The sequence below is a fragment of the Monopterus albus genome, unplaced genomic scaffold (genome assembly GCF_001952655.1).
Source record: "Monopterus albus unplaced genomic scaffold, M_albus_1.0 scaffold76.1, whole genome shotgun sequence".
Taxonomy (NCBI): domain Eukaryota; kingdom Metazoa; phylum Chordata; class Actinopteri; order Synbranchiformes; family Synbranchidae; genus Monopterus; species Monopterus albus.
Window position 1 is genome coordinate 967,973 of NW_018127956.1, and position 13,444 is coordinate 981,416.

Below are 13,444 nucleotides of genomic sequence, written 5' to 3' on the forward strand. Positions count from 1 at the left end.
AAGATGCGTGCACAGAGCTACGGAGATGAACAGAAGCAACACACAGGAACCTAGGGTGTTACACTTGGATGGAAGACATCTGACCTTGAGCTTACTCTCAGATGCCTTTGTTAGTGAAGCAACTCTTTATGCAAGTTACGTGTAGCACATCCATCTTATGTTTGTTTATGATGGTCTGGAAAAAAGAGAAAATATAGAACCAAATCAACAAACAAATGCTAAAAATGAAGGAGCATTAAATGATTTCTCTTTCATTCAAGTCTTACAAAATGGTCTTCTGACAAATTACATTTGATAAGTGGTGTAAAGACATTACAAAATAAATTGAAATGGCAATATAACAGTAAATTTGTATTAATAGAAGCTTTGTAGAAGCTTCGAGTTCCATCCCTCTGTTTTAATGAATTATATATAGTTAAAGAATCTATTATTAATTCCTAAATTTAAAAATAAGATACATCTCATAACTCCCCTGATTTCAACAAAAATAGTTAGAACATTTTAAAAGTAAAATGTTCTTTTTAATTACAAACAATATTAGTTATGCATATAGAAAGATTTTATTTCACACCCAAAATCATTGTTACATCAGCTGAAACATGGAAAATTCATGAGCGAGCACGTTAACCAAAGGCAACATTACGGCAATGGATTTTGAACATGATAATTGCTATTTGTCTCCAAGTGCAGTTCAATCATTAATCTGTGGTAGAAATAATCCATCCCAGTTTGCTGTTCTAATACCTCATTTATATTTTCATCATTAATCACTGGACAAACAGATTGCAAAAACAAATGTGGCCAATTTGTTAAAGCATAAGAGCAGATTTTTGAAAATGGTTTGTTTTTGTTACAAAGTGCAACATTTTGCCTGAAAAAAAACTGAAGACATTTTTAGTTTTAGTTACTTGCCTGTTTTATTTACTGAGATAAATGGATAGCTGCATTGCCATCATCAGCTCAAGTCTATTGTGATTTAATGTAAGCTAATATCTTTGACATTTTCATCTGTAAATTAAATAAACTGATTTGATTTGTTGCATTTTTTACTTAACATTTAATCAGTTATTTGTGGTTAATAAGCATTATTATTCCAAATCACATCAGTGGATGCACGTATGATAAAATTTCTGTTTGATGTGAACCAGTACAGGCTGCCACCCTATGGATACATCTGGCACGTCAACGTCTCGTGCTTGATCTTTCACAGTTTGCTCTCACAACAGTGAAAGGATGATGCTTTGAGATGCAATGAAGAATATTAGGGCTTTAAATCAAGTAAAATAAAACCTGAATAACTGGGATCAGAAACCGAGTTACCATGTAGCATAATATTTGAGTGATGTAATCGACATCTGTGCACAACAAAGTATCGACATTTGTTGCCAACACATTTCCTTGCTGAAAACAGCCTTAGGCTACTCTGTACCATATAGTTAGAGGAAATTATTATTAAACATCCTAAACTCTCCTTTGTTCTACTTTTGGTCTTTTAGGAAGAGCAGTTGAAGGCTTCTAACAGAAAACGACACAGAATCTAAAAATGACAATGACACATATCAGTATCAGTCCAGCACAGATCTCTAAAGCAACATCCCCCTCAGCATCCGACTCCACTCCTAGTCAGTCATCATCCACCACCATCACATTCCCGTTCGCCTCATATTCAATAGCGGCCCAGTCAAAGATGTTTCCCTTGGGGACCTTGGGGACCTTGTGCCCATAGTGCCAGGCCTGGATCATGCTTCTGGAGAGCACAAAGTCCCACATGTTCAGATCAGTCACCTCCCCTACAAAGCTCTGCACAGCCTCTAACCCCCCTAGGTGTTTGTCTGGGTCCTGCCCCAGGAGGACGGTGCCTTTTGGACGGATGGTGTGCCCAGGTTTGTAGACTTGGTAGGCGCTGCGCTTTCCTTCCACCCAGAAAGCGGTGAGGCCGGTGCGAGACTCCCAGGTCAGGCAAAGGCTGGTGCGGAAGGTGGTGAGGGGCGGCAGGTGAAAGAAGGCGCCGTCACCGCTCATGTAAAAGGAGATGCGTCCATCTTTCTCACGCCATATGTTGAGTTCGTCATAGTCGGCTGTGCGGTAGGCAAACAGGATGATTTGACGTTCTTCAGGCAGCTCGGTGGCCACCCGCATGCAAAGGGTGAAGGACCTCAGACCCATCTCCTTCTGTGGGATCAGGGCCACGTAGCTGAAGTCTGTCTCATAAGGGAAGACGAGGACTTTCTCACTCAGACCCACTGGAGCAACACAAACAAGAAAGCAACAATCATTAAGACACCAAATCTTGATCAGTGTGTGAAAAACACACTTCTGAAACTGAAATGTGTGCACAAACTCAAGTTGCTTTTTTTTTCTAATTAAATTCTATTCCTGATGTCATACCTTGGGTGGCTAAGGAGACACTTGAAGACAGACACAAGGCACCAAGCAGAACCATGGCAAACATCTGCAAACACACACAGGACATTAGCAGCCATTATCTGACAACAACCCCAAAGTGATAGCACTTACTGACCTTCAGTCACATCACTAGGTATAAAGATACAAGAGAAAACACCTTTTCTTACCATCCTGATGTGAGGTTGTTTTTCCTGTGTTGCCAACTCAGTCCCACTTGCCAATAACCCATGCACAGTCCTCTTCCCTCCTTGCACAGGGCATGAGGGCATGTCAGCTGTTTGGTGGGTGTTCTGACAATAGGCCTGGTGTGTGAGGGCTGAGTGACTCTGTCCTGTCAGTGTGACTGAGGCGCACACACACCATTTCATTTATACTAACCAGCCACTTTATTAGATACACCTCTACATTGTATGCAATATTTCATCCTTGACATGTTTGTTCAGCTCAAAATGTTTCGGTTTTTGGTGAAACTGTCATAAACGTATAAATAAATTCAATTATATGTTTATTATTCAGCTCACAGTTAAAGACGGTGTTGTACTGGACTACATTATATTCAGAGGTGTTCCTAATATTCTGACCCTCTCATTATGTAGCTGGGACAAAAACCTAGAGACACCCCAACAAATGGAAAGTTCACAGTTTAATGGGGACAAATGAAAAGTGAACCAGGCATTTATGCTATCAACATATCTACATTTAATACAGTTTCTCAAGGGGAAAAAAGAACCCTATTTTGTCAAGAGATAAAATACACAAGCAAATTATTTACACTGCCTGCACCCCGACACAAACCACACACAGGCCTAATTCACCACAGACACACACTCAGCAGAAAAACCTATAAAGCACTAGCACTGAAGTGACAGTTTTAGAAAGAATGTCAGTGAACCAGCATGCCGACAACGCAGACTGAGGTATGGATGAGGTGATCAGAACTCTTCCAGCATTTCTAACACAAAGGAGGTTGGTGCGGCGATGCTAGTGAACCTGAAATCTTGGTAACTGGATTTTCCAAAAATTTACTTTCTCACTAATGATTGGTTTACATAAGCTGTTGCAGCCACTTTCCTTAAAACTGTGAGGAGACGGTGCATAAAGTTAAAAGCAAAAAGGCGAGGAAGGTGACAGCCAATGCTCTTGTCTTTGCAACGGAAGAGAAACTGTAGTCATAGTTGATCTGAGCGTTCCAGGCAACAACACAAGTCAAACGCAATGACAGAACGCATGTTTGTTTCAGTGAACAATGAAGACAGCGCAATCCGTTTTTCAAAGCTGAATCAACCCAAACAACGGATGTCACCTATCAAAATTCAAACATTTCAATATTTTCAGTTCCAGCAATGTGAAAACGTATTTTTTTTTGTATGCAGCGGCGCATTCCCTTCATCCAGTATCCAGTTGAAGACCGCTATTCATGAAAACGTTACAAAGATTTTTGAATTACTGTAGGTTGAGCCTAAACCTAAAGAGAATATTATGCATACATTCAACTCATTTCAACTGTATAATGGGGTGTGATTGATATGGGAAAGAAAAACCTAACAATCTACTGAAAATCTGACAGTATGGTGGCACGGTAGGTGTGGAGCGCCACCTGGAGGTCACTTACCAGTGACTCTTTTAAATTAGCATCATGTAAAACTTGCATACAAACCTGTTCAGAATAGTGATTTGGCATTTTAGTTACCACTTTTGTAAATGTACATTATGAAATGGGCAAATGTTCCATTCTCAAAAGAAATAAATGACTATGAAATACTGCGGTAAATGACACAAAATGCCAGTCTTAATGAATTCTGCCACCAAAATGTAAATTTTTTAGTTTTGTTTGTTATATAGATGGTACTCGTGAAAAATTGGGTGTGCAATGCTGATACTTTCCAAGGATTGTGGCACTCAGAGAAAGAGAAAGACAGAGAGAGAGCAGGAAGGGAGCAAGAGAGACCTGAGAATGTGGCCCCTTAGTTTGAGTTAAGAAAGGAGTCGGGCTTGAAAGACCAGAAACAGCATGACAGAGAAGAAGAAAGAGAGAATGTATGGGAAGAGGGGAATGAAGAGGGAAGCAGCAGGCCATGGATACCCAGCCTCAGAAAGTCAGAGTGGGACGTTTGACAGCAAAGATAAAATGTGGGAAGAAAGAGGCAGACCGAGATACAAGGCTCCCATTTGGTAGTCCATTATGTGGCTTTTCTGGCTTGTGTAAAGTACATATCCAGGCAAGGGGTGATCTGTTCTCTAAAGTCTTGTGTTGTCCAGACTTTATCTTAAGAATTAGGATATGTAGACAAATGGGCAGTGGGCGTCCTTTCAGTAGTCCTCTACCCAGCCGTTCTCCTGGATGAAGGCGTCGATGACTTCCTTCATGGCCAGGTTTGGAATCAGCTGGTCCTGGGTCAGGGGACTCCTAGTGACAGGATCAAAATGGCCCACCCGCTGCACAGAGAGCATATCAGAAGCTGGCATTAGCATCTCTGGTTGAATTTTAATCATAGTATAAGCAAGTAAAAATGTATGAGTATCATGTGACAGGAGTTTAAGAAGGACTTCAAAAACTAGTGGACATAAGCAAAATGAAACTCGAGCCATGAGCTGGTCTACATGCAGCTGATAACAGTTTACCTGTAGGTGCTCTTCAATGTCCTTGCGATCATAGGTGATTCCACTAGGTGTGATGCAGGGCTCCCTCATCAGCTCAAAACTGATTTTCCCACACAGGTAATCTGGAATTTCCCGCTTCTAAACAGACAACAAAACACAGCAATGTCATGCTAAGACATAAGTCCTTTTCAGATATGCACCGGAAACCTGAAATCATCTAGACATTGCCCAGAGGAGCTGTATGTGAGAACGCAAATGTCTGAGTCAGCTGACCCAGACATTAGGCAGACTTTACTCTGCCAAAGTAAATGTAATGTCCGAGTAAGGCAATGTAAGAAAACAGCAGCGTATGCTCCAGAGTCTTCACAGTGAGATAGTGGGTCTGCTGGTGACATCCTATCATGTGACTTGGGTGAAACTGGAAGAATACAAACATCTGATGGTGAAGAACAATGATCATTTACAACGACGATGGCAAAAGAAATATCTAATTGGAGGAGGCACAACGAGATTCTGGAACTACCGCCGTTGTCAGTCGGCGCCAGAATCATCAGACAATTTTAAGGAACAGCAAGAGACTCAGTGGCTTATGACCAAATTACAAACGACATAACCGCGTCATGTCCCGCCTCTTTGCCACTTTACCCAGGCACTCACCTCTTGCATAAACCAAACAGAGTATTTCCAGTAGGTGAGAATGTGTCTGACACAGACCGTTGTGTGCTACATGTGTGAAAGGGCAACTCTGGGCCTGATTTTTCGGACATAGTCCAGAGTTCATGTGTGAAAACAGCTATATGGATGTAATATTAGAATTTCTTCTATAATGCTATAACATAGCTTAAATGTTGCCATTTCCTAATCTTACAGGGTTCACTGGAGTTTAATGGCAATCAAAGGATTTCCCAGCTCTACATTGAACCTCTGTCTCTCAAACCTTCTAACACATACAGAAGAGAAGCACTCTGCTCGTAGTCTGCACCGTGTCATTTTGACTGGCAATTACATGAGAACTACCTTGGTTGAGTCAACAGCTATGTATAGCGCGGATAATTAATCACTACAAGCATTGGCAAACAAACTGTGACAGTTACCATATGAACAGCTTGGGCTGAAAATAAGACAGAGAAATAAAGTTAAGATGTGCCTACATATCTGTACAAAAATCTTAAAGTATGTGTGTGTGTGAGAGAGAGAGTCTATTTCGGTTGTTGCTATGTCAACGAGTAAAGAAGACAGTGGTAGGCGTACTGTATGTGAGGATGTATTCCTGTGGGTGATGGTGATCAGTGTGTGTGCCTGTTTGTTAGCCTAGTAATGGACTGGTGCCCTGTTCAGGATGTTTCCCTGCTTTCTGTGCAGTGCATGATGGGATGACCTCTTCTCCTCTTGTAACAGGAATAAATGGGTACAGCAAATGACAAAAAAATTATTTACTCACTTTTCTTTTCTCATCCACTTGAGAGAAGAGCTCATCCATGTCCATTAGATACTTGTCCTACGTAGGTCACATTAAAGGTAACCAAACTGTTATATATTACTGAAATATTCAAACATATTCATGAATATTTTAGTGCATATGAAAATGTATAATTACTATATTTGATCCTACAACTAAGTAAATCCAAACATATGTAAAAACATACATGTTTTGATGCAATCTTGGCAGCATCACCTCCATTTTGATTGTCATCCTGCTTCTCTTTGTATTCTTCTAGTTCTCTGCATAATATACATACAAAGTTGTTATAACTTCCCACTGTATCCAGATCATAATAGTGAAACCCACATGACAGAGTCATTTCTGTGATTTGCAATGTTCAACAAGAGATGATGCCCAGGTAAACATCCAGGATCTTTGTATTTGACCCTGCTTCCCAGTCTCACCTTTCCTTCTCAGCCAGTATGAGCTTGGTCAAATAAGCATGCAAATCGTTTTCCTGGTTGATGCGCTTCTCCTCAATGCTGTTCCAGCGTTTCTTCTTGGCTATGCGCAAGGCGCTGGGGATGTCATCTCCAAAATTAAGTCTCTGCTCTTTTGCAAGGTTATAAGCTGTAAAGCACAAACAAGACCATTGCAGTGATGCTGTTTACCATTAAAATGACTCCTTAAGCTTTCTTTTCTTCTTGCATCTCTTGTTCAATTAACAATATGTCACTGATAGATAAAACTTTCCATACCTTTCACTGAACAATGTTATTATTACAGTGACAGAATCCCTGACAAAGCATAATATAAAATAACATCCCTGCAAACATATGCTGAGCCCACAGAGCTCCTCAGAGTAGAAGAGCTGATATCAGAGCAACATCAATTTGATTAGTGCAATCAGCACAGGGCTCTCTGCCATTGTCATGCTGCTGCAGCTTCACATGGCAGAGAGCCCTGTGCTGATCCTAGAATCAGTTTACAGCTGATTCTAGGATCAGCACTTCAGTTCTGAGCCCACTGAGAGCAGGAAAGGGAGAAAGATGTAGTTTTAAAAGAAGTAAACCCAATGACTTAAATATAAAGGAGAAAATGCATGAGTAGCATTGTGCAATATATGAGCAAGCTTCTTTCACTATGGCAAAATGTTGCAAAAGTTTCACCAGTTTGTTCTGACCTTTCTGCAGGTTGCCGATGGCCTCGTCATAGTTCTCCAGCTCCAGATGACACTGACCCAAGAAGAAGTGGGCCTTGACTGACTGGCTGTCCAGCTCCAGCGCGTGCTTACAGTCTGCCAGAGCCTTGTCATGCTGCTGCAACTTGACATGGCAGAGAGCCCTGTTGGTGTAATATACTGCCACCGATGGATTACGGTTCTGGAAGACAGAACATACCAGACAATGCACATGCACAGTAACATCACAGCACTCTAGGCTTCCCAAGCACATTCAGGGGAAATTTAACCCTTGCCATTTTTCTTAAAAAAGGGCTGTGCTATGTTTTGATGCGTTTTAAATAAGATGATGTAGTTCCACCATTGGTACTATTTCCTTCACAATGGCAGTTACTCACAATGGCTTTGCTGTAGCATGTAGCAGCCTCCTGGTACTTGCGGCAGAGGAACAGCCGGTTCCCCTGTTCCTTCAGCTCCTGCGCGGTGGAACTCTTCTCCGGGCTGCCAGCCATCTTCTCCACCGGCTCCGCGGGGCCTGCCTCGCCCTGCTTCCCTATCCTGTTCCCCGTGTCTTCGGCTGACTAATTGACAGGTTCAAGAATGCCCTGTCCCTCCTGGATCTGACGTACTACCATTAGAGACAATGCATGTGAAGTTAACTAAACATTCACGACGTGCCTTCACTGCAATGCGCCTTCAGTGTCTTGGGCGAATTCGGGGCAGTCCTTGATGGCACCCAAATGCATTCGTTTAAATCGCTGACTGTGCACACAGTTCAAAAACACAGTGAGGTGGCTAGACCGCCGCTAAATTAACTATTCATGTGACGGATATCAGTAGTGAGCAGCACATCTAGTTAGCTAGCTAGCCATCAGAAAACATTACACACTAACGATCCCTACCACTACTGCAAGGCTTATAACTGTGAGGTTATACCACTTGTAATAGTTGTTAAAGATTGTGAACAAGTAACGTTAATGTAACAAACATTATTAACGTTTGTTCCACTAACACTTTAGGTGCAGCTGTTGCACTAACAGGATGACAATGTCGCTAACTCTAGTTAACGTTAACAGCAAAGAAGAGATCGGTCATCATGTTAGCTAGTTAGCTAAGCTAACATAGAAAGGTATGTTGTCGACTTAACGCCTGCTAAAACATTTTTGCCCACTCACTTTTATTAATCATAGTCGCAACATTATTCGCTTAATCGGCAAGTGATTGACAATTTGGACTGTGGCTTTTACGGACCGGAAAAGATCATCATGGCTTTTATCATAACATTTATCTTACCTTAACGCCGCTAAGCAACCTAAGAAATCCGAAATTACCCAATGCTAGGTTAGCTTGTTTGCTAAACAACCGCTTGCCTTCTTTTTTGCCATTTCCATTTATATAAGGGCTTGCCTCTGAGATTCGGTCCTTACCTCTTAGAAGGAATCTTGCATTCAGGTGAAACCGAATTTATATAATTTGATATCAAATCTTAATCGATTTTTGTCATGACAGGTTGTTGTTATTTTGACGTCAAGCGCTTACGCGTAGTCGACGGAAGCCGAAAAGACGCTGTCTCAGAATCAAAGGCAAAGCGTCTCTCGCCAGCTAAGTGAATATTCCATTTCCCCCATGAGACTAAATTAGTCAGCTAAAAATACTACCTTAGCTGATAGATTGTACTTGTTATGTACAGCCCACACTGCTTCCAGTTCATCTAGTCTAGTCTCCTGTGTGATGGAAAAAGCAGCACAACAAAGTAACTGCCAGCAGATGGCGCTCTATAATCAAGGTTTAATCCAAACTACGAAATACAAAGATAGATAGATAGATAGATAGATAGATAGATAGATAGATAGATAGATAGATAGATCATGTATGGTGGAATATGTGATATGTCATAGATAACATTTTCTAGCTTGTAAATTCAGCCCTTCACACAACAAAAAGAGCTTCCACCACACACAGACAGCGATGACCCCCTGAGGTCTTTAATAATCGGAATATTCAAGTTCAGCCACAGAGGGATTAGTAAAACTATGACTATGGACAGGGCCATCCAGGCCTGTTTGGTGGCTCTGCTCAGAGATCAGTGAAGATTAAGGCACATCCCCTGAGCAAACACACTGATAATTGTGTGAAGGGGCCACTGAGCTGTAGACCTACCAGTGCTGTGTGTCCCCAGCTGTGTTTACATCTCTCTGCCTCCAGAACACCAATTCACAAATATGAGGTTTTACACACAGACTGATGAGGACTAGATTCAAAGATGAAAAACTGTGATCAGTGACATATTCTGGCAACACCAAGAAATCATTAAATAACATATAGGATACACATTTGTCCATGTAATTTAGTAGGGAAGTGAAAGATATATTTTGTGCCAAGTATTTACATATTTGGTATTATCCACACACTATAACTGCAGAATAATAACCTTGCTCACTTAATTTTAGTTCCTGCTCTTTGTGGAAACCCGTGCACGATTGTGTGCAATCACTCTCTTGCTACAAAGCACTGTATATTCTTGCAAAAAAAATCATTTTCTTGGCTCAAAATGCCTAATTGCACACTTTGAATTTAGAAAAAAATCCATATTTTCAGCTTGAAAACACATTATTATATACGTACCAAATAAGACACAAAACAATCACAAAGCGGTGCAAGACTACCAAAAAGAGATGTAGAACAACTATAAAGACACACATGGTCTTATGTAGGAGGGATGGGGCCTTGTCTGTGTCCAGGGGCCCATTTACTCCTAATCCATCAATACCCATGACTGTGACAAGCTCAGTGGAGGTGTTGTCTAATGTCATATAACTGTTTGTTATGGATATGAGTAAAGTTAAATATGCCTATGAGCAAAAAGAAAGCTTTCCATATCATTTCAGTATATTTCCCTGCCACAGAAATCTATAAATGCAAAGCAGCATACAAATATTATGTGAAGAAACCCAACTAGCAGAAACTGGGAGTAACTGGATGGATTAGGTGATTGTTTGCAAATGAATAGTAACAGAATAGAAACTCCACAGTGTGATTTTTCATATGAATGCCTGAAGTACCCTTTGCTTACATTTAAACTGCATTTCCTTCACTCACAAGCTGCCTGCCCACTTCTCCTGTGGATCCTAACCGTCTCCTCCACCATCCCCCCATCAAACCCAACTGCTGCCTGCTGTACCAGCTGGCTGAGCTTCCAGTCACCTTGGTAACAAGACCAGGAAGTTGCCCAGCTCTTCTGGCACAGATAAAAAGCTGCCACTTCCTGATTGATTCTGGTCTTTCTTTCTGCTCATGTAGTCGTTTTTCCATTTGGCATCGGTCTCCACCATTCAGCGCCAAAGCGGCTGAAAAGAGAAAAAAGGGTGAACACACTCTCCTTAGCGTTAAGGGTTAACCTCAGGTTCAAATGATTAAAACAAAAGCAGTATTTATCCACAAGGGTGGCCCTTTGTTCAGTGGGTTTGCTCATTTTGAGAAGGGGAAAGGCTCATAGACTTATTGCAGTTTGTTCAAGTTGTTGCAAACATGTACAAAAAACAAAAGACCAGTTCCACTATCTTAACTGAAATGAAAATGCAAGTATTGATCACTTATTTGTCAAAAACTATTTGCAAATAGATTCTTTTACAGGCTCCTCTATACCCAAACACATACACCTGTCTATATACTCTAATCAACCATCACAGCTTGATACTGAAAACTGTATTCACACACAAGCTCAGCTGTCAATCAGCAGTTTCCCTCTTTACATCCACCAACTCCTCTCTATAACAAATTCCTTTGCCAGAACACAAATGGCGGTATTTAAAGCTGCTCTCTGCATTCATACAAGGTTTACACAGGTGGGTCTGCATACACAAAGCTTAGACTTGTACACTACCAGTCAATAGGTTGGACACACTATCCCATAATTTACCGTTACATTGAATGTTACTAATGAAATGAGACATTTGCATAGGTTTGCAATGATTAAACGCTGGTGTTCTGTTCACACTGGTGGTGTTCGCAGGTGTCCTGCACCCACATCATTTTTTTGGCTTTGCAACTCAACATAAAACCTTGTGTTCTGTTCACACTGGTGGTGTTTGCGGGTGTCCTGCACCCACATCATTTTTTGGCTTTGCAACTCAACATAAAAGAACTTTATCTAAAACAGTGTAACATGTTTACATTTGCCCTTTACCTTTGTTAGATTACATAAAGGTTAAAACTGTGTTATGCTAATATTTTTGTTAGATGATCAGGGAAAAAAAATTACAAAGCAAGATTTTTCACAACTGCTGATTACAAACAAAGCAAGATTTTTCACAACTGCTGATTTTTATTTGAACCTCAGTCATTTCAAACATTCAGGACAGTTTGCACAGCACAAGCTGAACACAACTATTTTGGTCTACACAACACAGCCCCATTGAACACAGACAAACCTATACATCACATGATCTGTGGTTTTTGGCCATAGATTTTCCCATCCCTGTGCAGTGTACTCATCAGAACATTCTTGCCTTTCTTTGGCACATACAAACCTATACATCACATGAGGGGCAGAGTCTTCTTGAGTGTGTGTTGCATATGTACGTCTTGCACTTGATGCAAGTACTGTATATTGTGTTTTTCTGTCCTTCTTGGGTCCACACACACTCCATAGCGCTTCTGTTGCCTGGTGCTGGCCGCAACCTAGAATAATGAAAAGATAAGAAATTATACTTAGCACCTAGTTTCGCTCTCTCCCAAAGCAGGAGTGTCACACAGTATACTGCAACAGCATCACACACTTACCTCAGGTGCTACAGATGGTCGTTGCACAGAAGGTGTAGCTGGATGAGTGATATTCAATGTCAGCCTCTTCTTCAAGTCACTGTCAGACTCAGAATTGTTATCCTCATCTTCTGAAACTTCTTCCTGTACTTCATCAGAACCTTGTGTCTCTTGCAAAATCAATTCCAAGGCCCTCTGAACAGAATCTTTTTGCCATTGTTATGTTTGCACGCTACCAGAAGTAGCATGACAGAAAAGGCAGACTGATGGCTGACTTCAGTTTAAGCTGGTCATTTATTTTAAGTGCTATACAAGATAATGAGTGCGAGTACATAGACAAATAACACTGAATAGAATTAATTGCGATATTGAGAAGATGTAAGAAACAATATTACGCTAAAGTATTAGAGGATAATATAAATAACATGAGAGGTACTTGGAATATATTAAATAAATTGATTAGAAACAGTACCAGCATGAGTAACTACCCTCAATATTTCATGGACAATGACACACCGGTCAATAGATTGGGGGATGTAGTAGATAAGTTTAATAAGTTTTTTGTCAATGTTGGTCCTGGTTTAGCAAGAAGCATTTGTACAGATGATACATCCGTCACTATAAATAATAATACAATTGAAAGGAACATGAGTTCTATGTTTTTGAAGCCCATAGTTGAAAAGGAAATTATAGAGATAGTGAATAAATGTGGTAACAAAACATCTAGTGATAGTGATGGTATCACTATGACAACTGTTAAATGGGTAATTGAGGGGATATGCAAACCATTAACCCATATTTTTAACATGTCGTTTCGACTTGGGCAGTTCCCCAATAATATGAAAATAGCAAAGGTTATTCCACTGTATAAATCTGGTGATAAGCACAACTTCACAAATTATAGACCGGTTTCTCTGTTGTCACAATTTTCAAAAATCTTGGAAAAACTCTTTATTAACAGATTAGATTCATTTATTAATAATCATAAAATCCTCTCTAATTGCCAATATGGTTTTAGGTAAAACCGGTAGACATCTTTGGCCATTACCGACCTGATAGAGGACATTACAAGT

At 40.5% G+C, this 13,444-nt stretch overlaps 2 protein-coding genes across 3 annotated transcripts; both read right to left on the reverse strand.

The window, feature by feature from the left end:
• Positions 1-533: 533 nt before the first annotated feature.
• Positions 534-2,895, reverse strand: crp1 (C-reactive protein 1). Its single transcript, XM_020606271.1, has 3 exons — positions 2,574-2,895; positions 2,389-2,452; positions 534-2,243 (listed from the first exon to the last, which is right to left on the reverse strand). The coding sequence occupies exons 1-3, from the start codon at positions 2,772-2,774 to the stop codon at positions 1,624-1,626; spliced, it is 885 nt and encodes a 294-aa protein (XP_020461927.1). The 5' UTR covers positions 2,775-2,895; the 3' UTR covers positions 534-1,623.
• A 141-nt stretch (positions 2,896-3,036) lies between these two features.
• On the reverse strand, positions 3,037-9,342 carry stub1 (STIP1 homology and U-Box containing protein 1). 2 transcript variants are annotated; one of them, XM_020606272.1, is made up of 8 exons: positions 9,038-9,342; positions 8,009-8,238; positions 7,614-7,812; positions 6,895-7,060; positions 6,654-6,729; positions 6,449-6,505; positions 5,029-5,145; positions 3,037-4,842 (listed from the first exon to the last, which is right to left on the reverse strand). In XM_020606272.1, the coding sequence occupies exons 2-8, from the start codon at positions 8,120-8,122 to the stop codon at positions 4,717-4,719; spliced, it is 855 nt and encodes a 284-aa protein (XP_020461928.1). In that variant the 5' UTR covers positions 8,123-8,238; positions 9,038-9,342; the 3' UTR covers positions 3,037-4,716. The 2 variants fall into 2 exon arrangements, with proteins under 2 accessions (XP_020461928.1, XP_020461929.1); XM_020606273.1 differs by lacking the exon at positions 9,038-9,342 and adding an exon at positions 8,904-9,030.
• Positions 9,343-13,444: the final 4,102 nt, after the last annotated feature.